Genomic DNA, 25,090 nt, shown 5'->3' on the forward strand with positions numbered 1-25,090 from the left:
TCCCAGGCTGGTAGCCAGGATCAAACAGGAGAGGGCCTCAGTGATCTTGATAGCTCCTGCGTGGCCACGCAGGACTTGGTATGCAGACCTGGTGAATATGTCATCGGTTCCACCATGGAAGCTACCTTTGAGACAGGACCTTCTTGTTCAGGGTCCATTCGAACATCCAAATCTGGTCTCCCTCCAGCTGACGGCTTGGAGATTGAACGCTTGATTCTATCAAAGCGTGGGTTTTCAGATTCTGTGATAGATACTCTGGTTCAGGCCAGAAAACCAGTAACTAGAAAGATTTACCATAAAATATGGAAAAGATATATCTGTTGGTGTGAATCCAAAGGATTCCCATGGAATAAGATAAAAATTCCTAAGATCCTCTCCTTTCTACAAGTTCTCTAAAGGGACAGATCTCTGCTTTATCTGTCTTACTACACAAAAGACTGGCAGCTGTGCCAGATGTTCAAGCATTTGTTCAGGCTCTGGTTAGGATCAAGCCTGTTTACAGACCTTTGACTCCTCCCTAGAGTCTAAATCTAGTTCTTTCAGTTCTTCAAGGGGTTCCGTTTGAACCTTTACATTCCATAGATATTAAGTTACTATCCTGGAAAGTTTTGTTTTTGGTTGCTATTTCTTCTGCTAGAAGAGTTTCAGAGTTATCTGCTCTGCAGTATTCTCCGCCCTATCTGGTGTTCCATGCAGATAAGGTGGTTTTGCGTACTAAGCCTGGTTTTCTTCCAAAGGTTGTTTCTAACAAGAATATTAACCAGGAGATAGTTGTACCTTCTTTATGTCCGAATCCAGTTTCAAAGAAGGAACGTTTGTTACACAATTTGGACGTAGTCCGTGCTCTAAAATTCTATTTAGAGGCTACAAAAGATTTCAGACAAACATCTTCTATGTTTGTTGTCTATTCTGGTAAAAGGAGAGGTCAAAAAGCGACTTCTACCTCTCTTTCCTTTTGGCTTAAAAGCATCATCCGATTGGCTTATGAGACTGCCGGACGGCAGCCTCCTGAAAGAATCACAGCTCACTCCACTAGGGCTGTGGCTTCCACTTGGGCCTTCAAGAACGAGGCTTCTGTTGACCAGATATGTAAGGCAGCGACTTGGTCTTCACTGCACACTTTTGCCAAATTTTACAAATTTGATACTTTTGCTTCTTCGGAGGCTATTTTTGGGAGAAAGGTTTTGCAAGCCGTGGTGCCTTCCGTTTAGGTAACCTGATTTGCTCCCTCCCTTCATCCGTGTCCTAAAGCTTTGGTATTGGTTCCCACAAGTGAGGTTGACGCCGTGGACCGGACACACCAATGTTGGAGAAAACAGAATTTATGCTTACCTGATAAATTACTTTCTCCAACGGTGTGTCCGGTCCACGGCCCGCCCTGGTTTTTTAATCAGGTCTGATGAATTATTTTCTCTAACTACAGTCACCACGGTACCATATGGTTTCTCCTATATTTTTCCTCCTGTCCGTCGGTCGAATGACTGGGGTGGGCGGAGCCTAGGAGGGACTATATGGCCAGCTTTGCTGGGACTCTTTGCCATTTCCTGTTGGGGAAGAGATATTCCCCCACAAGTAAGGATGACGCCGTGGACCGGACACACCGTTGGAGAAAGTAATTTATCAGGTAAGCATAAATTCTGTTTTTATTCTCCAGTTAATCAACACATTGTAATTGCGATGGTGTTTAGTCTGACTGCCTAATATAAATTTCATTTGATTTCAAAATGGCCTTTGGGCTGGATCACTGTGATCAACTAAGGGGGAAAGTGAAAGACTAAGACAGCCGGGTGATGGGGATGTCATGCAGCACAACCCCCGGTATTTAATTATCTCTTACATTTGTAGAGATTTTACCATAATGTCCGGTTCAGCAGAAGATACCTTTAAATCATAGACAAGCTCTTAATTATGTTGTGATCCTCAGTACCCTTGCCCTGGCTGGATCACCCCACCCTCATCTCAGTAATTTCTTCTCTCTTCCGGCCCAATTGTCCAAATCTCACGAGCATGAGAAAAATCACGCAAAACCTTTTCTTTCTTTCTTTTTCCTTTTTTTAAGCCTTAAATTGTAATGTATGTGTAATATATGTGTGTCTCCTTCAAATCAGGGACCTGCGAGTACTGATAAGTATTTTAGATAGACTCGCCAGTCCGTAAAGCTTTGTTGAATGGGACCCTTTTTATGTTGGATGAATTGGTGACATTTTGAGTTATGAAGGCTGAAAGCTGATCTGATCTATTGTCTGTAAATAAAATGAGTAATTATGTAATTAGTTAAAACTAATTTATTAACCCCTTTGGTATTTGTCATTTTGATTATTTGTAAAGTATAATTATTGATAGGACATCCTATGTACTATTCAACGAAGAACACAAAACCAGCCCTAGACATCTGTAGTCATTTTTTTACATAAAGGTTAATGCAATTTGTGTAAAAAATGTTGCAAAACATACATGCATCTTTGACCACATAGTGTTGTTGCTGAATGCCAAAAGAAACTGCACACACTGTATTCTAATGACCAAATGTGAGCAGCCGTTAGGAAGAAAACATAGGGTATAAATTAAAATCTTACAATCCTGCCAAAGCCATTACATCTGGTTTGCCTGGAAAAGAGGAATTCCATGTGAACATTTATTATTTATTGAGAAGCCTGAAGCCGTTGTTTAAGCATTTGTAAGCTGAACTGACCAACTGTGCATGTAACTAATTATAGCTGTTTATCGGAATGCTCACTGCAGTGAGATGTTGTTGCCGCTCATTCAGATCTAGGACGATTCATAGTGGAAAGTGCATACAAAGGAAATCTGTTACTTGTTTAAGTGGGCTGAAAGCTTAAATGGATTTGCAGAAATAGTAAAAAAAAAATGGCATATTCCTCTTTGTATTGTGATCCCTGCAACCCTGTCTCTCTCAGTTCTTTAGATAAATGTGTAAAGATAACAACATATACAATGAAAATACCCAAACAAATATATCAATTAATATGTTAATTATTTAATGAAATACATAAATAATCTGACATTTGTTCAACAATGCAAATTCAGTGTTCCTGAAATAAAACCAATATGATATACTGTGTATATTTATGTGTGTGTGTGTATATGTGTATACATATACACACATATATATATATATATATACATACATAGATACATAAAACTAAAGTGAAGTGAATATATATATATGCCACTTAGGCTGTTAAAATAACATTTTTACCTTTGCACTGTTCACAACAGTTATGTTGCTTTTTAATGGACAGTCTACATATAAATGTATGGCTATTAAACACACAAATCATTTCCTAAATATATTCTGTGGCAGAGGGCCAGATTTAATTAAGTTGCAGGGTGACCTATGTGCTGTTCTCCCCTCCTGGAGCCACAAAACCTATGGCACAAATTCTTACTTATGCTTTATTCCAGGGGCAGCAAAAACAAATGCAGAGTACCACATGTCGCTCAGGGGCCACCAGTTGGCCATCCCTGATTTAATACTTCACATCCAAAGCTGCCTGTAAAATACAAGGAAGTGTGCTCTTTTTCTGTATGTTGTAAAACTATAGTTATTTAGTACATTTGAGTGCACTCATACAGAGTCTGAGCACAGTAAGACAGTATTGCAGTGAATAGTCAGTAGCAGACTAATGGTTGGGTGTTGGGTAATAAAGCTTTTGAATGTTTATGTTGTCCCCTTTTATATAGATTGTAAAGTATATATATATATATAAAAAGTTTGATGATTCAGATGGAGCACACAATTTAAGAAAATAAAACTGTCCAATTTACTTCCATTACCAAATTGTGTGCATTCTTTATGTGCATACTTTCAAGAGTTCACAGTATATACATATACAAGTCTGTAATTGGCTCATGGATGTCACATGATACAGGCTACAGCAACATTTAAGGAAATGTTTAAATTTGTCAGGAAAACAAGTCCACACCTAGTTTGAAATTTAGTCATTGAATTGTCTTTTTATTCATCTGGTTATTGTGCCATTCTTCTGTATTCGGTGATCCTTTCAAATGGTCTGCCCTGGCTGCAGCAATAGACATGTTATGATTTATACGTTTTAAAGTTAGCAAAATCTATTGCAGTTTGTAAAAATAAATGTTCTAAGTGGACTGTAATATATTACACTTGAATGAATCTTAATTACATTTTATTAATTTTCAGCAGGGCCCATGTGGTAAAGTTTTTACCAGAAGTAGTGAAAATTATCAGTTTTTTTTATGGTTAAATGTGACCAAATAGTTCTGGGACAATATTTTAGCAACAAGTCACACCACATATTTCCTCATCCAATGACTCAGCCCTTATAATCTGTGTGGCCCAAGAGCTCACAGGAAGCTATGCGTTCCCAAACAGCTACAATTATGGTGATGTGCTACTTGTGTCATTGTGGATAGCTGAGCATTATACTACATCTTTGGTCTAATCACTGTCTTGGTTAATGAAAGCTTTTAAAATACACATTCCCCTTGTGACTACTTTACATTCAGGAACTTTGTGGAGGGCTCATGTTTAATCATGTAGTGCTAGAATAATCATCTTATTGGCTGCATTCTCCACTTCAGGCTTATCTTTTACTTTACAGTGGGGAAAAAAACAAAACAAATTAATCATTTATTCAGATGCATTACAGCCCTTTGTGGCAGCTCCAGCCTTAATGAGATATTCTGATGCAAAAATGGCATGCTCTAATTTGTTAAAGCTTGTATTGTTTGCATCACTTACCCTAGTGTACTATGGGGCTGGTCACAATAGATTAACAATATTTAGCTTATCAAATTTTTTTTCTACCAAAATTCCCATAAACTTTAATAATGAATTTTGTTGAAAAATGATTAGATCATTTGTTTCTAAAGGATTGTGATTGACCCCTTTTATGTTTAACCCAAGCAAAAAGGATTATGGGTAGATTTGTTAAATAACCTCATGTTTCTGAAACTGGATCGCCTGTAGGTTCATTTCCAACCACCTACCTCTAGAGTGTTACCTTCAATAGTGTGTAAAATCTAGCAGGCCCCATTAATGTGTACATTTTATTCTAAATTTGTATTAAATTCATAGTACAGCAAAATTGCTTTACATTTGCCTTATATTAAATGCATTTTTAGTTTACACATTGTAAGGACAAAAGTGAACTTTCTACATAAGTACTTTGTATTTATGCTTTAAACCTTCCAGACAATATATCAAGACTGCCTAAAGGCCGCTGCTCCATAACCCTGTCCGTCTGCTCTGAGCAGGCGGACAGACATCGCCGCAATTCAACCCGATTGAGTACGATCGGGTTAATTGATAGCTCCCTGCTGGTGGCCGATTGGCCGCGAGTCAGCAGGGGGCGGCGTTGCACCAGCAGCTCTTGTGAGCTGCTGGTGCAATGTTAAATGCGGAGAGCGTATTACTTTCCGCATTTAGCGAGGTCTTGCGGACCTGATCCGCACTGTCGGATCAGGTCCACAAAACCTTTAATAAATAGGGGCCTGTATGTCACTACTTATAAGATATTGATGTTCCTAATGCTATTGCTGATGATGCAGTGATGCAAAGATCTCCATAGCCATGAATATTACTCTAGCTAGTGTACCATACACTTCATCTGCTTTTCCTATAAGAAAAGAAGCTTAAAAGGACAGCCTACTCCAGAATTTTTAGATAATCCTTTATTACTCATTCCCCAGTGTTGTATAACCAACACAGTTATATTAATATACTTTTTACCTCTGTGATTACCTTGTATCTAAGCCTCTGCAGACTGCCCCTGTTCTGTCGAACTCCAATTCGTCAAAAACTCCAATCTGACGTCACTTCTGGTGACTCTTATTTTAATATCTGTTTTGCCTCTGTCTGGGGTGCCACCGCAGACCCTTTGGCATACACCCCAAGTACACCTTGGGGAATGAGGTTTACAAGGGGGGCTTCGCCCGTCTTGAACCCCCCAGGCGGAGACAAAATAGATAGTGAAGATAGGCAATTACAGGGCCTATCTGATTGGTTGTGATTCCTGTCACTCACAGGACACGGACCAATCAGATTATAAAAATACCGGAAGTGACGTCAGATTGGAGTTTTCGACAGATTGGAGTTCTCGACAGAACACCCCCTTGTTTCAGATCTCTTGACAAACTTGCACTTTAGCCAATCCGCGCTAACTCATAAATAACTCCACCGGAGTGAGCACAATGTTAATCTATATGGCACACATGAACTAGCACTTTCTAGCTGTGAAAAACTGTCAAAATTTACTGAGATAAGAGGTGGCCTTCAAGGGCTTAGAAATTAGCATATGAGCCTATCAATGTTTAAGACTTGACTGTCCCGTTAAATGAGCTGATTGATTTGCTATGTGCAGGAATTGTTAGTAGTTTGGTTCTAATCATATGGGGGCTGATCTTGTAATATTTTTTGCGCAGATTTGTGAAGTCCACAAACCTTGTGAGATAGATCCAGTGAAATTAAAAGATGGAGAAAACCTGGAAAATAACAAGGTAAGGAAGGTCTGTGACATTCATTTGTATTGCTATTTTTTCTAATATCATAAATATTGCTAAATTCTTATGTTAAAAAATAGATATATCTTGTGCTACCTATTGCGCCATCACTTGGTATATCCTCTTGTATAATTCAACGCTGGTAATATTTAACAATAACTTTAAATAAGGGGTTAAATGCATTATTAATGTTTGCTCCAGAGCCGAATGCACTACTGGGACACATCTGGAGCTGATTCTCAAAAACTCGCCAGCATGGAGAAAAATCTTCAGCTTATTTTACTGAGCACTGTATTACCGTGTTTCCCCGAAAGTAAGACATCCCCCGAAAATAAGACCTACTTACAGTTTTGCCTCTCGCTAAAATATAAGGCATCCCCCCAAAAATAAGACCTCCCCGAAAATAAGACCTCCTAAAAAATAAGGCCTCCCCCGAACATAAGGCCCAGCCGGAGCAGACAGGAAGTGCGAGGTCTCTTTTAATCAGAGAGCCCGTGCCGCCGCCAGGACAAGCTGCCGCCTGCTGCTCGCTCTGCCCTGACGGAGTCTGACTGACACAATTAGACAGTGAGTCGCGCGGGGCAGGAGTCGGGCACATTGTGTGGACACACAGGGGTGACTGAGGTAGGGGGAAATGCCTGATAAAGGGGTGGGGGGAGGGGGTTAACTTAAAATGACTCAGGAGGATCAGAGGGGGGAATCAAAATGACACAGGAGGACTACATTTCCTACCGTACCGTATACAGGCAATACATTTCCTTTTTTTTTGTTCAACAACAAATGTTTACCGTATTCTTCTTCATGGAAAAATAAGACATCCCCTGAAAATAAGACCTAGTGCATCTTTGGGAGCAAAAATTAATATAAGACACTGTCTTATTTTCGGGGAAACATGGTATTAAGCAAATGTCTCTCCTTAATATAAACCATATTAGTGAACTGCCCTTGATGAGAACCACAGTTCCCAAGGTAAAAATTGCCTTTAAAACAATCCCTGAGTGACCTCATAATACTGATGAGGCATCTTATAGAATCTTGCCAGACCAGAGAGCTTTAGAGAATTGGGCCCTTGGTGAGCCAAATTTATAATAGGTATATTTGTAAGGCACATCACCAGGTAGCCCCAATAGTGAATTGCCGTGCCTGATCTTACCTAGGTATGCTTTCAAATAAAGAATACCAAGAGTAAAGTAAATCTGATTTTCTTTCCTAAGATATAGAGAGTCCACGGCGTCATTCCAATTACTAATGGGAATATCACTCCTGGCCAGCAGGAGGAGGCAAAGGGCACCACAGCAAAGCTATTAAGTGTCTCTCCCCTACCCATAATCCCCAGTCTCTTTGCCTCTGTCAATGGAGGATGTGAAGTTTTGGTGTCTGAAGAAGTGAATTCTTTTTTTGGGTACTTTTCCCTGCAAGCAAGGATTTGGGTTTAGCTGAGTCCATGTCAATCTCTTTAGTAGAGTAGTGGTGGCTTTTAAGCAGTTAGGAAGTTGTGAGGTGGTCCTTACTTTGTTTCCTAACTTATTGCTGCCCTTTTCATAGAAAGCCAGAGTTGGTTACTCTGTTCTTTCTTTTTTTCTACAGTTCCCTGTAAGGAGTATGTGTCTTTTCACGCCTTGTAAGCTGTCTTCCTGATGGACAGCTAGACTGCAGGTAAGTGCATTTTTGTCTTCTAGGTACTGGAGACTTGCACTTCAGAAGGGTATTACAGCTGCAGTATTATTGGAACATTTAAAGATAATCCATTATTCTGGTTTTAATTGAGCAGGGTGCAGGCACTGATGTGGGAGACTAGGGGTTAATTTTCCCTCTAAGGGTGGGCATATAAACTTTTATTGGGGCTTAGTATGTGAGGGACTTGTGACTGTACTATTGTGTTCTTAAAACCGGTGTCAGTTTTTTTCAGTCAGTTTCCTTTTCGGATCGTAATTTAACTCTGGTCTTATGGCAGAGCTAGGGAACGCGTGCTTTTAGTAACTGCGCGGATTCCCTTTTTCTGCTGTTCATGTGACTTCCCGCTCTCTGTGGAATCGAAACAGCGTCACTTCTTCTCTGTTTCTACTGTCTCGGGACGATCGCTGCAGGAGGCTCTTGTTCAGCTAACATTGCTTTATTTGCTAATTACGGTAGGGCACCTCAGACTGAGGTGTATAGGTCCAAGACTTAGTTGCCTTTATTTTTAAGAGTCTAATTTAGCGTATATAACACTTTGTGGGATAAAGCTGTTTTTGTTAAAGTGACAGTAGTCATTTTGTAATCATAGTCATTCCATTTATTGTGGGAATTTTTTCTTTTTAATGAAATCATGGATCAGGAAGATGTTTCTCTGGACAAATGCTTACTATGTTTGGAGGCACAAATTGTTTTGCCTCTGCAATTCTGTGCTGCATGTTTACAACTATAGAGTGTAAAAATATGTCTCTCAGGATGATGCTGTTCAGGCAATGCCACAGCTTTCTCCTCAAACACCCCAAGCCTCTATGGCATCACATACAGTGCCTTGCAGTTCCTCTCAGCCTCCTGGAGGAGTTTATTTGCCTGCAGATTTTGCTGCTCATGTATCTTCTGCGGTATCTGCGGCATTATCTGCTTTTTCTTTGCTGGGAAAACACAAGAGGAAATTTAGACATTCAGATAGTAAGGTTTCTGTTCCACCTACTGCTACGCAGATTGCCCTCCCTCAATAAGCCTGTTAAGGAGGATATATCGGTAGCTTTTGAGGGTGAAATTTCAGATTCGGACAGCATAATTCCTTCATCTGATACTGAAGAAGTAAACCTCAGATTTAAGCTTGAACACCTTTGTGTACTGTTAAATAAGGTATTGGCTACTTTGGACGACTCCAATACTTCTGTCTTTGTCAACCCTAAGAAATCTAGTAAACTTAATAAATACTATGATGTTCCTTCCTCTGTGGAAGTGTTTCCTGTTCCTGACCGTGTGACGGAGATTATTTTACAGGAATGGGTGAAGCCAGGGATACCTTTCTCCCCGTCTCCTGTTTTTAAAAAGTTGTTTTCTGTTGCTGACTCGATTAAAGATTCATGGCGCATGGTGCCTAAAGTAGAAGGGGCTATTTCTACTCTGGCTAAGAGAGCTACGATCCCTATAGAGGATAGCTGCTCCTTTGAGGATCCCATGGATAAGAAGCTGGAGGCTTATTTTAAAAAGATGTATGTTCATCAGGGTCTTCAATGGCAACCTGCAGTTTTTATTGCCACAGTAGCAAGTGCTGCATCTTATTGGTGCGATGCCTTGTCTAAATCAATTTTAGTAGAGACTCCTTTGGAGGAGATCCAAGATAGGATTAAAGGGACATAAAACAAGTTGAGATAGACAAAATATAATAATATGTACATTAATTACTTTACCTGCAAATTTATACTGCAATGCCTCGCCATTAAACCTTTCTTTTAAGTTTCTGAATTGTACAGCTCTAACTCCCACACAAAATTCCTTCTGTGGCTGTAGCTATATCCATTTTTGTTTTGGTAAAATGCACAAATGAATAGGGATTATCTGATGGAGCATGCCTAGAAGCTGTGAACTCAATTGAAATTTAATGCCTGTGTCTAAACTCTGATAAGAGGGGTGGAGCTCAGTGTCCAGACAGCATGGCTATTTTAAGTATTTTTGCTTATTTTTGAAAATTATTTTAAAATACTTCCCAACAATTTTTAAACAATTTTTTATGCAAACTATTTTTACTTAATTAGTCCTTTTAGGATATGCACAGATCTCAACCTGTTTTATGGCACTTTAAGGCTCTCAAGCTAGCCAATTCCTTTATTTCTGATGCTAACATACAAATTATTAGACTGGGAGCCAAGATGTCTGGCTTCACTGTCTTAGCCCGCAGGGCTTTGTGGCTAAAAACTTGGTCAGCTGATATTACCTCTTAGTCCAAGCTTCTGGCACTTCCTTACAAAGGTAAAACCTTGCTTGGACCTGGTCTGGCAGAAATAATTTCTGATATTACGGGTGGAAAAGGGTCTTTTCTACCACAAGACAAGAAGAACAGACCTAAAGAAGGAAGTAATTTTTGTTCCTTTCGTAAATTCAAATAAAAGTCTTCCTCTCCTTCTTCCAAGCAGGTACAGTCTAAGTCTTCTTGGGAACCCAGTCAGTCTTGGAACAAGCGGAAGCAATCAAAGAAACCCGCAGCTGAGTCTGTCAACATGAAGGGTCGGATCAAGTGGGGGGGCAGACTTTTCCTGTTTTGTCAAGCGTGGATACGAGATGTCCCAGAACCTTGGACTGTGGACATAGTATCTCAGGGTTACAAGATGGAATTCAAAACTCCCAGGGCAGATTCTACCTCTCAAGATTATCTGCAGACCAGGTAAAAAGAGAGGCATTCTTGAACTGCGTTCAGAACCCTTCCTCCCTGGGAGTGATTGTTCCAGTTCCAGTAAGGGAACAGGGTCTAGGATTCTTTTCAAATCTGTTGGTGGTTCCCAAAAAAGAGGTAACTTTTCGACCCATTTTAGACCTAAAATTCCTCAACAAGTTTCTCAGGGTACCGTCCTTCAAAATGGAAACCATTTGTTCCATTCTTCCTTTGGTGCAAAAAGGTCAGTTCATGACGACCATAGACCTGAAGGACACGTAGCTTCATGTTCCCATCCACAGGGATCATCACAAATTCCTGAGATTCGCCTTTCTAGACAAACACTTTCAGTTTGTGGCTCTTCTGTTTGGCCTTGCCACAGCTTCCAGAATTTTCTCAAAGGTTCTGGGGGCTCTCTTGGCATTGATCAGGTCTCGGGGAATTTCAGTGGCACCCTACCTGGACGACATATTAGTTCAGACACCATATTTTCATCAAGCAAACTCTCATACAGAGATCTTGTTGTCTTTTCTACGTTCCCAAAGTGAATCTGGAAAAGAGTTCCCTTTTTCCAGCTACAAGAGTGGTTTTCTTAGGGACCATAATAGATTCCCTATCTATATGAAAATTTTTCTGATGGAGGTCAGAAAATCCAGAATTCTGTTCTCTTGCCTCTCTCTACAGTCTACTGTTCAGCCATCAGTGGCTCAATGTATGGAGGTAATTGGTCTGATGGTCGCTTCCCTGGACATCATTCCCTTTGCTCTATTCCATTTGAGAGCTCTGCAATTATGGAATGGAATGGAGACCATTCGGATCTGTCTCAGAGGATAGATCTAGACCAGTTGACAAGAGACTCTCTGCCGTAGTGGCTTTCTCAGGGCATATGCTTCCGGAGACCTTTCAGGGTGATTGTGACCACAGACGCCAGCCTGCTAGGCTGGGGAGCAGTCTGGGACTCGTTATAGGCGCAAGGACTATGGACTCGGGAGGAGTCTGCTCTCCCCATAAACATCTTGGAATTTAGAGCGATTTACAATGCTTTGATGGCTTGGCCTCAATTGTCCTTAGCCTGGTTTATCAGGTTACAGTCGGACAACATCACCTCAGTGGCTTACATCAACCACCAGGAAGGAACTTGGAGTTCCTTAGCCATGAAGGAGGTGGCACAGATTATTCAGTAGGCGGAAACTTACAATTAGTGTCTATCTGCCATCCACATTCCTAGAGTGGACAACTGGGAAGCGGATTTCCTGAGCAGACAGACATTTCATCCCGGGGAGTGGGCTTTCCATCCGGAGATGTTCTCCAGGTTAACCCTCAAATGGGGGGTGCCGGAGTTGAATCTAATGGCGTCTCGGCAGTATGCCAAGCTTCCAAGGTACGTTTCAAGGTCAAGAGATCCTCAGGCCACTTTGATAGATGCTCTGGCGTTTCCTTGGGATTTCGGTCTAGCATACTTGTTTCCTCCGTTTGCGTTCCTTCCACAAGTTATTGCTCGTATCAAACAGGAGACAGCATCGGTAATTCTAATAGCTCCTGCATGGCCTCGCAGGATCTGGTATGCAGACCTAGTAAAGATGTCATCTCGGCAACCCTGGAGGTTGCCTCTGAGAAAGGACCTTCTATCTCAGGGTCTATTCCTCCATCCAAATTTCGTTTCGCTGTAGCTGACTGCTTGGAGATTGAATGTTTAGTTCTGTCAAAGCGTGGATTTTCTGAGTCGGTCATTGAGACCATGCTCCAGGTTCGCAAGCCTGTTACTCGAAAAATTTACCATAAGGTATGGCGTAAATACCTTTATTGGTGTGAATCGAAGGGCTACTCTTGGAGTAGGGTCAGGATTCCTAGAATTTGATCTTTTTCTCCAGGAAAGTCTGGAGAAAGGGTTGTCAGTCAGTTATCTGAAAGGTCAGATTTATGTATTATCTATTTTGTTACACAAGCGGATGTGCTAGATGTTCAATCTTTTTGTCAGGTCCTGGTCAGAATCAGGCTTGTGTTTAAACTTGTTGCGCCTCCTTGGAGCCTCAATCTTGTTCTTAAAGTTTGGCAGCAGGCTCCGTTTGAGCCTATGCATTCGATAGATATTAAGTTGTTATCTTTAAGGTTTGGTGTCTTATTGCTATCTCTTCTTCTCAGAGAGTTTTGGAACTCTTGGCTTTGCAGTGTGATTCGCCTTACCTTATCATTCATGTGGATAAGGCGGTTCTTCGTACTAAATTGGGGTTTCTCCCTAAAGTGGTTTCAGATAGAAAGTTTTAATCAGGAAATTGTTGTTCCTTCTCTCTGTCCCAATCCTTCTTCTCATAAGGAACGTCTGTTGCATAACTTGGATGTTGTGCATGCTCTAAAATTCTACCTACAGGCTACTAAGGATTTTCGCCAGTCTTCTGCCCTGTCTGTTTGTATGGAAAGCGTAAGGGTCAGAAGGCTACTTCTACTTTTCTTTCCCTCTGGTTGAGAAGTATGATTCGTTTTTGCCTATGAGACTGCTGGACAGCAGCCTCCTGAGAGAATTAGGGCTCGTTCAACTAAGGCTGTCTCCTCTTTTTGGGCTTTCAAAAATTAAGCTTCTGTGGAACAGATTTGCAAGGCTGCAACATGGTCCTCTCTGCATACTTTTTCCAAATTTTCCAAATTTGATACTTTTGCCTCGGCTGAGGCTTCTTTTGGGAGAAAGTTTCTTCAAGCGGTGGTGCCTTCTGTTTAGGTCTGCCTAGTTTATTCTCCCTCCCTGTTCATTCCGTGTCCTCTAGCTTGGGTATTGGTTCCCACTAGTAATTGGAATGACGTTGTGGACTCTCCATATCTTAGGAAAGAAAACAAAATGTATGCTTACCACAACCCCACCCTTCCTTAAAATTAGACAGTAATTTTTTTGACTAAACCTTAGGCACCTCTACACCTTTGTGTTATTCCTTTTTACATTTCCCTTCTGTCAAATAACTGGGGATTAAGGGTAGGGGAGTGACACTTAACAACTTTGCTGTGGTGCTCTTTGCCTCCTCCTGCTGACCAGGAGTGATATTCCCACTAGTAATTGGAATGACGTTGTGTACTTTCCATATCCGGAAAGAAATTTATCAGGTAAGCATAAATGTTATTATCAAAGTAAACTGAAAACTGTCAGCTCTAAAAGTTGAGCAATTTCTAATGCTCAGAACTTGAAATGCACCTGCTGATTTCTCAAGGCTAACTCTGCTACATATCTATCCCTAATTGACATTGTCAAATAACTGCAAAAACAATGCATTTCATACTAACTTTAGGACAGTTACTAGCCTTGTTGTCTGTGGACCAAAGACCAGATTGGCTCCTCCAATTAAGGTAAATGGTGGGTGGAGTTTGGCTATTGATATGTTATTTTATAGCAGCACAACAAACATGTCTTATAATTACAAGGAATTAATCAGTGGTATTCAGTCAACTTCATTTACACTCCTATGTTGAAAAAAAATAAATCTTGCTGATTTATCTTAATGAACGGTGCTAAGAAGAATCTGCTGATCCTTATGTCACACTATAGGACGTGTTTCTTAATATATTTACATTATCTTTATTAGTAATATATTTTTTTTCATTTATTTGTAAAGCACAGAGTACATGAGTATGGGTTAGAGTTTCCAACTATCCCTTATTTCTGGGGATCTCCCTTATCTCTATCTTTTCTACTCTCTCTTGGGCTACCATGTTTATCTGCTCTTAGAACATTTTCTCTTATTTTTTTACAGCATATAACATCTTAAATTCAGACATTTAATATTTTTCACTTGTACTTTTATTTTAACCCCTTAATGACCGGACCATTTTTCAATTTTCTTACCCTTAAAGGGACATTATACACTCATTTTTTCTTTGCATAAATGTTTTGTAGATGATCTATTTATATAGTCCATGAAGTTTTTAAAAAAAAAAATGTTTAGTGTTGCTTATTTTTAAATAACATTGCTCTGATTTTCAGACTCTTAACCAAGCCCCAAAGTTTTATGTGAATACTGTCAGCTACCTTCTCCAGCTTGCTCCTGTTTGTGTAAAGGGTCTTTTCATATGCAAAAGAAGGGGGGGGGGGGAGTGTCTTATTTCTCACTTGTAGTGGGCTTTCCAGCTACCTTTTCAACAAAGCTAAACTGAGAGCTTCTAAGTAAGTTTTTAAACAGTTTTATACTGAATTTTTATATCCGTATCTGTGCATATTATTCTTTATAGTAGTGTCTATTACATGCAGTTATATAAAAATAAGTGTATACTGTCCCTTTAATGACAATGGCTATTTTTACATTTCTGCAGTGTTTGTGTTTAGCTGTAATTTTCCTCTTACTCATTTACTTTACCCACACATATTATATACCGTTTTTCTCGCCATTAAATGGACTTTCTAAAGATACCATTATTTTCATCATATCTTATAATTTACTATAAAAAAAACACTTTTTCTAACTTTTACCCCCAAAAGCTGTTACACATCTACAACCACCAAAAAACACCCATGCTAAATAGTTTCTAAATTTTGTCCCGTGTTTAGAAATACCCAATGTTTACATGTTCTTTGCTTTTTTTGCAAGTTATAGGGCCATAAATACAAGTAGCACTTTGCTATTTCCAAACCACTTTTTTTCAAAATTAGCGCTAGTTACATTGGAACACTGATATCTTTCAGGAATCCCTGAATATCCCTTGACATGTATATATTTATATTTAGAAGACATCCCAAAGCATTTATCTAGGCCCATTTTGGTATATTTCATGCCACGATTTCACCGCCAAATGCGATCAAATAAAAAAAATTGTTGACTTTTTCACAATTTTTTTCACAAACTTTAGGTTTCTCGCTGAATTTATTTACAAACAACTTGTGCAATTATGGCATAAATGGTTGTAAATACTTCTCTGGGATCCCCTTTGGTCAGAAATAGCAGACCTATATGGATTTGGCGTTGCTTTTTGGTAATTAGAAGGCTGCTAAATGCCGCTGCACACCACACGTGTATTATGCCCAGCAGTGAAGGGGTTAATTAGGGAGCTTTTAGGTTTAATTTTAGCTTTAGTGTAGTGTAGTAGACAACCCAAATTATTGATCTAGGCCCATTTTGGTATATTTCATGCCACCATTTAACCGCCAAATACGATCAAATTAAAAAATAACTTAAATTTTTCACAATTTTAGGTTTCTCACTGAAATTATTTACAAACAGCTTGTGCAATTATGGCACAAATGGTTGTAAATGCTTCTCTGGGATCCCCTTTGTTGCTTTTTGGTAATAATAAGGCCGTTAAATACTGCTGCGCACCACACTTGTAATATGCCCAGCAGTTAAGGGGTTAATTAGGTAGCTTGTGGGGTTAATTTTAAGCTTTAGTGTAGAGATCAGCCTCCCACCTGACACATCCCACCCCCTGATCCCCCCTGACCCCCCTAAAACAGCTCTCTTCCCTCCCCACCTCACAATTGTCACCGCCATCTTAAGTACTGGCAGAAAGTCTGCCAGTACTGAAATAAAAATATTTTTTTTTATTTTTTTTGTCATACAGTCTGCAGTGATGGATCCCCCCTTACCCCACAATATCCCTGATCCCCCCATACATCTTTCTAACCCTCCCCCTCTATCTATTTGCCGCCATCTTGGGTACTGGCAGCTATCTGCCAGTACCCAATTTGCTCCCCAAAATAGTTTTGTTTACTTTTTTATTATAAAATATTTGTTTTCTGTAGTGTAGCTGGCCCCCCTAAATAATCTACATCCCTCCCCCTCCCAGATCCCTTACTAAAAAACAGAGATGCCCCTGCATCTACATCGATCTTGTTTTTTTTACAAGTTGCCGGTATATTTTGCGTGCCCCCCGCCCCACCCCCCCGCCGCAACAGCCGCACCGGGTAACAGAAGCAGGATATTATCCGATCGGTTGGGGAATCAATGCCTAGGGGTATAACTATTAAAAGCAGCTCCCACCCACCAACTAAGTTATGCACATAAATAGCCGATGCAGATGAGTGAATGAAGATGATTTGTATCAAAAATGTGGTTTTATCAAATTGTAAAATAAAGTGTGGTTTTTTTTCAGTAACTACTTTATAATTTGTCAATTTCCTTTGAGAAATGTGTTGATTTCCCTAGTATGGGTACACAATAACACAAATAACAGGCTAAAACATATTAATCCAGAAGAGAGAGGACACTGCCCTAAAGAGCTTAATCTTATCACTTGCTCCCAGATATTATTTTAGTGTTTTTCTAACAAAGAACAACATTCATTTTAAATTATGCTTTAAGGAATTAAATCTCTGCATATGGTGTTTGCAATAATTGTATTACTTCTTGTAGCAAGTAAATTAAACTCTGATAAGCGGTATATAGAGAGTTTGTATATACGGAGAGTAAAATTTACTATACAAAATTCCCAAAAGACAAAAAGAGGAAGACAATTGTATGTAATTCCGATTAGTTTCATATCAATTCTAATGGAGAATTACTTCCTCTTTGACCCATTGGAATACTACGCACATTAAAGTTCCAGCACTGTAATGTAGTAAAAAAGAAAATGAGCAAATTTACTCAGTGTACTGATATTTATTCTTGGGATTTTTTTTTACCTTAAAGGGACATTAAACCCAATTTTTTTCTTTCATGGTTTAACTAGAGAATACAATTTTAAACAACTTTCTAATTTACTTCTATTATCTAAATTGCTTCATTCTCTTGATATTCTTTTCTGAAAAGCATATCTAGATAGGCTCAGTAGCTTCTGATTGGTGGCTGCACATAGATGCCTAATGTGATTGGCTCACCAATGTGCATTGCTATTTCTTTAACAAAGAATATCTAAAGATTGCACCAAATTAGATAATAGAAGTAAATTAGAATGTTGTTTAAAATTGTATTCTCTATCTGAATCGTGAAATAATTTTTTTGGGTTTAATGGCCCTTTAAATTGCAGTTCAATAAAACAGTAGTTGGTGTGTTCAGAACATGTTTCATGAGTCTAGCTGGGAATGATTTACAAACTGCTTATTGTGTGACAGGCTGCAAATAAGACACCCACCGACTGCTGACATAATAACCTGTGAATTTGAATTTCTTACAAGTGACAAAGCTTTTGACACTCAACGGCTTGATATAAGCTATTTGACACCAAAAAGCAAACATGTTTATCTATGACTTCTGGAATATTATTATTAATATCATTAAATATTATACTGGATAACATATTTTACATCCGTTTTTAAAGCCATCAGTTTTCCTCACCAACATTTTAGTGAACATTCTTTCCCCCCATCTTAACACTTTATTGACGTCTTTGGATATATTGATGACCATAAAAGCCTATTGACATTAGCCTGATGATATAGCGATAATGGTGTAACAGCCGGGGAATAATGGCTTTAGATTTGTACGGTTTTATTAAAAAAAAACTCCTTTTCTTTGAGTCTAGGAATTTCCCCAGAGGCAGAACTTTTTTTCACTTTCTGCAATTAGATTTTTTTGTGAAAATGTTTCTGCAGGTCATTTTTAAATAAATTCAATTTTAAATTAAGCAGTTACACTAAAGCACCAGTTCAATTGTAATGTGTTAGTTAACTGGAGAATAAAGCAATATTTAAAGTTTTATAATATAGTGCAGTAGTTAAAAATTGCATTGCAAATTAGGTGCATTGCTCAGAGAACGTTTTCCATTCAACAGCTTTGCATACTGTGAAAGGCTAGGGGACGGGCGTGAAACAATCTCTGAGAGACAGTCAATTAATGCACTACTACTTGGCAGCGCTACTGAATATTTGACTGTTTACTTCAAACAGCACTTTGCTCTGTATGTACTGTGGTAAGAAAAACTTACACAGTGCAGCCAGAGAACAGCTCTGTTTGAAGAGAACAGCCTAATGTGGAGCAGCAATGAAAAGTTAAATCACTAACAGTTCCTGTTTGTGTCCTGTTCTTTCTGCAGACAGGCTGCATTTTCTGCGATGACATCTCCCATCACTGTATGTTCTGCCTTGGGGGGAATTTCTAAGTATTAGTCTTTAGGGTTTGCAGAATCCATATACCTTATAGGTGTGCTTCACTATGTGCTACAACGTATTTGCATTTTCTTGCAATGTTTATTGAATATCAGTAGCTTTATCTATTGTTTATGAATTGTAAGCTCTTTGTGCCAGTGTTTATTTTGTTTTATCTAGAGTGTAACACTGTATATTTTATATTAATGTATACTCACCCCATCATGTACTCGGCTATAGAATAGATTTTGGAATTTTACAAATAATTTAGTGAATGTTCTTTTTTTCCTATACATTGTGGGGTTTGAGAATCCCTCTTATATGCCATTCAGTCACTAGCCTGTGTTAACTGTGATTTTATAGCAAAAGCTATTTTATCAGCTGCAGCTCATTAATGTTTCTCATCCAATACTTCTAGGACAACCTGAAAAATTATGTTGACCGAATCTTCAATGTCATTACAAAATCCGGTGTGAGGTGCCCGACTGTCATGTGTGATATTTTCTTCTCCCTCAGAGAGTCAGCTGCCATACGTTTCCAAGGTAAGAAGGTGTTTTTGATCAAGTTAAAACTCGATGTGTTATAGCGTTAAAAACAAGCCAAGCAGGGAATTTAAGCACACATTCCTTAATGTCAGCAAATCTTTTTTTTTTTTTTTGCTCTGCTTAGCTCCATTTTCTTTCATAAGTAAGATGACGGGGATGATAAATTTGTGTGGGAGTAATGTATCATACCTGCTATTATTTTGCATTCATCAAAAACACTCAAGTATGAGAAAATAGGATTGTACTAAATTAAAGGTCTCCATTGCATAAATTCTGATACATGCTGCTGTTTTCTGCTTCAGTTTCATTTCAACACATACTGTAAGTGCCTTAATCTCAGTGCCAAAAAAGTCACTGAAGTGGTTAGTTCAATAGCATTAAAAGCTTTCTCAAGTATTCAAACTGCTGGCAAAATTGAGAAAAGTCCTTTAATCCATCCGGACTTAAACCTCTTCTATATACCTTACAGGGCAAATTCTTTGTGGTGAATGAGAGGAAATCAACTGCAAAAATGTGTAAATTTGGCCTGACTCTTTCTATTCAATATGTGACTCAATTGAAAAGTGCAACTTTACATTAAAATAAATGTTTTAGAACATAATGACAGGGCTCTGATATGTAACCTTCTATGTGTTCATTGCCAAAGAGGGTCTGACAGATCACAATAACTTACCAGATTGAAGGTAATTCTCTTTCTATAGGCAAGTGCAAGCCGCTGAGCCTGATCTACACCTCATTGGCAGATTTGATGAGAAATTATATCTCGTCAGGTTCTGCCACATCAACTAAAAGGGACAGTCAACACTAAAATTGTTATTGTTTAAAATGATAGCGCCTTTACTACCCATTCCCCAGCTTTGCACAACCAACATTGTTATGTTAATATACTTTATAACATTTAAACCTCTAAAATTCTGCCGGTTTCTAAGCCACTACAGACAGTCTCTTATCACATGCGTTTTTATTTGCTTTTCACAACAAGAGACTGCTAGTTCATGTAGGCCATATAGATAACATTGTGTTCACGCACGTGGAGTTATTTAAGAGTCAGCACAACCCCGCACTAATTGGCTAAAATGCAAGTCAATAGATAATAAATAAATAGCCATGTGATCAGGGGGCTGTCTGGATACAAGGTAATCACAGAGGTAAAAGTGTATTAATATAACAGTGTTGATTATGCAAAACTGGGGAATGGGTAATAAAGGGATTATCTATCTTTTAAAACAATACAAATTATATTGTAGACTGTCCCTTTAAAGGAACACTAATGTCAAAATTAATAATTTTCATAATTCAGGTAGAGCACACAATTTTAAACAACTTTCTAATTCACTTCCGTTAATCTTTTTATGTGCACACTTTCTGAGTTGTCATTGTGAATTTACTTTTACAGTTTACAATTCAATTATGTAAATTAATGTATCCCTGTTCTCCCCAGGACCTTTTTTGTGTGTGCACCACTTGGCTGATTTTACTGACCACTAAAATCCAAAACAGCAACAGCATCTGTTCATATGCAATTCACAAATGGATTAAAATGTAAACACATTTCAGACTACTCTAAAGCATGACTAAGGACATGTAGTCCGAAACGTTGCTTGAATTTTTACTTTTGAATAAATTTGTGAATTGCATATGAAGTTATGCTGCTGCTTTTTTTAGATTTCAGTGATATGCGACCCTTTCTTACAGGGATTAGCAGCTTTGCACTTTACAAATACCAGCGCTGATTGTAACAAAAAGAGGAATGATTTTACTGACCACCTGACTAAAATTTTAACTAATATTAAACTAAATTTAGCTAATATTAAAAATGTAAAAATGTTTAATTTGTGCTTTCAGTAGCAAAAAATTATATAATATTAGAAAATATTACACTGCCCCCACCCACATAATTTATAATGCCACCCGGCTTGCAAAACTTTCTGTGGAAAACATTGATTCATTTTAGAAAAAAGTAACAATGTAAAAATGTTACAAACAAGTAATTGGAGGGTACTCAAATATAAAATATCCAAACCCAGCCAAATACATTTTTAACTTCTGATATTTTTCCATCCCTAAAGTTATGCCTCCAAAACAAAAGTAAGGATTATATTTTTTTTACTAGCACATAAGTTTGTACCAGTGTTGTTTGCCAAAACCAAAGCAACATATTGCTAGCTGATGCAATACAACTACAATATTATCTGGCTGCGTTTTGACTTTGAAGGACATGAATCATTAGAATGATGTCACTATTGAAAACAAAACAAAAAAAACCCGGACAATATGACAGCTATGTGCAAAAAGTATAAAGAATGTATCTTTTTTTTTTTCCCATTGATATCACCAGTCTAGAGTCGCTGAACTGTCTGAGTGGTCCAATTTCATTAGCTTGCAATTATGATAATATGCCTTTCACCTCAGTGGCTTCTGAATTACTTTCATAATTTGCAAGCAATGAACATTTGACTGAAGTATATTTACAGCAATGTAGCAAGAGTTTTGTTCTGTTATTGTTCAGTTTTGTAATAGAAGACATTGCTTTGAATATCAAACAGTTTCGAACCACATGAAACTAGCAGGAACATGATTTCTGGCCTGGTTTTGCTATTGAGAGACATTTTATGGTTGCGGTTACTAAATAGTACCCACATTATTAATTCAAGCCCTCACTAATTTGTCTGACTGCTTGGCATTTTTTCTTTATGTGCCTCAGGTGACCCTGATGTGAGATACACTGCTGTGAGTAGCTTCATTTTCCTCCGGTTTTTTGCACCTGCCATCCTGTCTCCCAACCTTTTCCAGCTCAGACCTCACCACCCAGTAAGTGCTTTAAAGGATCTAGCAACAATTACATGTCAGAGTGCTTGGCATTTTGTGTCAGGAGCCTGACTGAATGAAACTCCTGTTGTGAAGACAGCGCAGTATGCTGTGCCAGTTGTCATGTTTTATGTGGTGAATGCATTACAAGCTGCAGGTGTTGGGAACATATTTTGAAGCACATACCTTTTAATTTCCTTTATTGCCAATCTTTTTTGTTGAGATCTTTTATACTTAACCCCCTAGCTACCAAAGAGGTCTGCAATCAATTGGTGAAGCCAGGTGGTTAAAATACCATCTTTATTTTTCCATAATACAATTGCTTACTATAGTAATGACATTTAGTATATGTGTGTACTAATATATCCCTAAACTTTTTTTTTAATATACACATACTGTATATTTCGTAGCAAAGCAATGTAGTCTCTATTTGCCAAATTGACATATGAAGTAAAATATATGTTTGTTTCTAAATTGGGATTCTAACAAACTGCAGGAATAGGGGACAGTTACACACACAGTCTTATTAATCTAATCTAGCTTTCCTATTTGGCTTTTATGAAGAACCTATAAGGCAAAACACATTTACTGTGACTTGACCACTATGAAGTCACATTTAATGTTTCCAGTTTTTGTTATCAAGATACTGGTTCAGGATGAATATAACATAATCATTTTTGTTCCATGTTAACTTTGCACTGCATGTGTCCTAATCAAGTTTACACACGTTTAGTGATGTATAAACAGATATTAACCTAATGCTATTTAAAAAGTTCCATATCTGAAGTGTCCTTCAGAATGTCATTTTTGCAGAGATATTGACATTTTCTTTGATATTGTTCCCAACAGGACCCACAGACATCAAGAACTCTTACACTCATTTCCAAAACTATACAGACACTGGGAAGCTTATCTAAATCAAAATCCGTAAGTGCCTTTTTTTTTATATGAACTAATTCTTATATAAATGTATATAGATATATAGATATATATATATGTGTGTGTGTGCCTATATATAAAATATCACCTCATATTAAATGTAACTAGCGATGCAATGGTTACCTGCTTGATCACATCACGTTACGATATTAATCAACTCTCTGCAACTACTTGCTCATTTGAGTGTGACAGAAAGTTACCAGACGTGTAGGGTTGTTATGCCCATGTTCAGCAGATAGTTAAACTTATATACAATTGTAATCTTGTATATCTCTAAGGGCTAGATTTATCAAGCCTTTTTCTCCACTTTGACTGCAGGTTCACACAAAAACTGCTTCCCTACCATGTTCTCCACCTCTTAGGTGGAGAAATTCAATCTCCCCAGTCTTTTCCGACTGGGGAGATTGACAACCCCTGCCCGTGCGTGATTGGCTGTGAGTAAGCAGGGGGCGGGTTTGCACATGTGCGCAAAGGAACGCTCGTGTGCAATGTTAAATGCGGGCAGCGAATTGCTGCCCGTCAGAGGAGAGGTTGGGTGGACAGGGGTGAATATGTCCGTCCCTGTCCGCCATGGATTTATAAATTGAGCTCTAAGGGTTCTGTGTTACATAGATTTGCAGGACAACAGTGGTGCCTGTTTCTTGCATTACTGTAAATGCTCGGTATGAGATTTGATAGCAGACAAAGATGGATGCCTTTTATTTGCATCCAGCTAGCATCACAGCAGTCTGACTCTGTGATCTGTCTGATAATATCTCTCCATGTAATTTTCTCAGTGATACTGTCAGCCAGTTCCTGGAAACAGAACATTTGTGTGTCTTTGTGAAGCTTATTCAAATGATATGCATCAAATTTAATGTTGATAAAATTTCCCAGGAATCCACAAGTTTCTAATAATAGTGTTGTCTGATGTTCAGTCTCTTCAGAGAATAGTGCTGGTAATATTATCATGTTAGTAAGCAAGCCAGCAGTTTCCTTTAAGGCCCTTTCATATTATTCCCAGATTTTCTTAAACTCACATGACTTTTTGCTTATTCTGCTTCTTTTTATAGTAACCCACAGTTCCCAGTAAAGTATAAGGAAGTCAGGGCTATACCTGTGGGCTTTTAGCAAAACTACAAAATAAACATTTACATGTCCAGAATTTATTAAACAAATTTTGAATCTTTAGAGATTACTGCCTGTTCGTACAGCAAAATTATTTAAACTAAAGTATAAAACAGATGACACCAGGGTAGCGATTACATATACGGCGCAGGTTTCGGCGCAAGCGTGGGAACCCGCGCAGCCCATAATTTCACCTCGCACATCGGGGTATTACATATACTGCGCCGTTAGATGCTAAACTGGCATAAGTAGGACAAACTGGCAATCTTCTGAAATGTGCGCAAATACACATTTTAGTCGTCGCAAGTAACTTACGCCAGTATTTTGTCCACGGAAAGTGTAAATAAAGAGTAGTTTTATGCAAATTAGGCTAACACTCGTAAAAATGGACATATTTTAAAATAAAAATGCGACACATAATTACGCTATTAAAAATTCATATATAGGGGGGCGGAGCCAACTGCCTAAAGGATCAGTCGCACATTGCAGGAGCTCCGGCTCTTAATTTAGAAAACTAAGGCAAAACTATGCTTTGAGAAATATTATCACAGTTTATTAGATCGCCCTTTCATGCTATCTACATAAGGGGATGTCTAAAGGCAATTCGACAGCCTGCCAGCATATTTCAGCGTCTTTTAATCTCCCCACGTGGCTGCCCAGCGAACAAGTTACAGTTAGCCTATTACCCTGGACCGAAGAGGCTAACTCTCTACACCTAATCTACTCTTGGGTGTGGGTAAACGCTATCTTTACAGAGACTTTAACGATTGTATTATTGCCCCTTTGAGTGACATGGCAGCCGTGGTAGACTGGGAACTAACAGCCCTGGGCTTTATAGAGGCCTCCTTCCGGCTTTTGGAGGCG

The 25,090-nt window shown here is 38.6% G+C and overlaps 1 protein-coding gene across 3 annotated transcripts in view; it reads left to right on the forward strand.

Annotated features, from left to right (window-relative positions):
* RASA3 (RAS p21 protein activator 3) overlaps window positions 1-25,090 on the forward strand; it is a 580,390-nt gene that overhangs the window by 485,648 nt on the left and 69,652 nt on the right. For all 3 annotated transcript variants that reach the window (XM_053707675.1, XM_053707676.1, XM_053707677.1), the window contains 4 exons: window positions 6,424-6,498; window positions 19,246-19,369; window positions 22,077-22,183; window positions 23,030-23,107. In XM_053707675.1, the coding sequence (XP_053563650.1) occupies window positions 6,424-6,498; window positions 19,246-19,369; window positions 22,077-22,183; window positions 23,030-23,107 (384 nt within the window). The remainder of the gene's footprint in view (window positions 1-6,423; window positions 6,499-19,245; window positions 19,370-22,076; window positions 22,184-23,029; window positions 23,108-25,090) is intronic.

Source organism: Bombina bombina, chromosome 3, assembly GCF_027579735.1.
Source record: "Bombina bombina isolate aBomBom1 chromosome 3, aBomBom1.pri, whole genome shotgun sequence".
Lineage (NCBI taxonomy): Eukaryota > Metazoa > Chordata > Amphibia > Anura > Bombinatoridae > Bombina > Bombina bombina.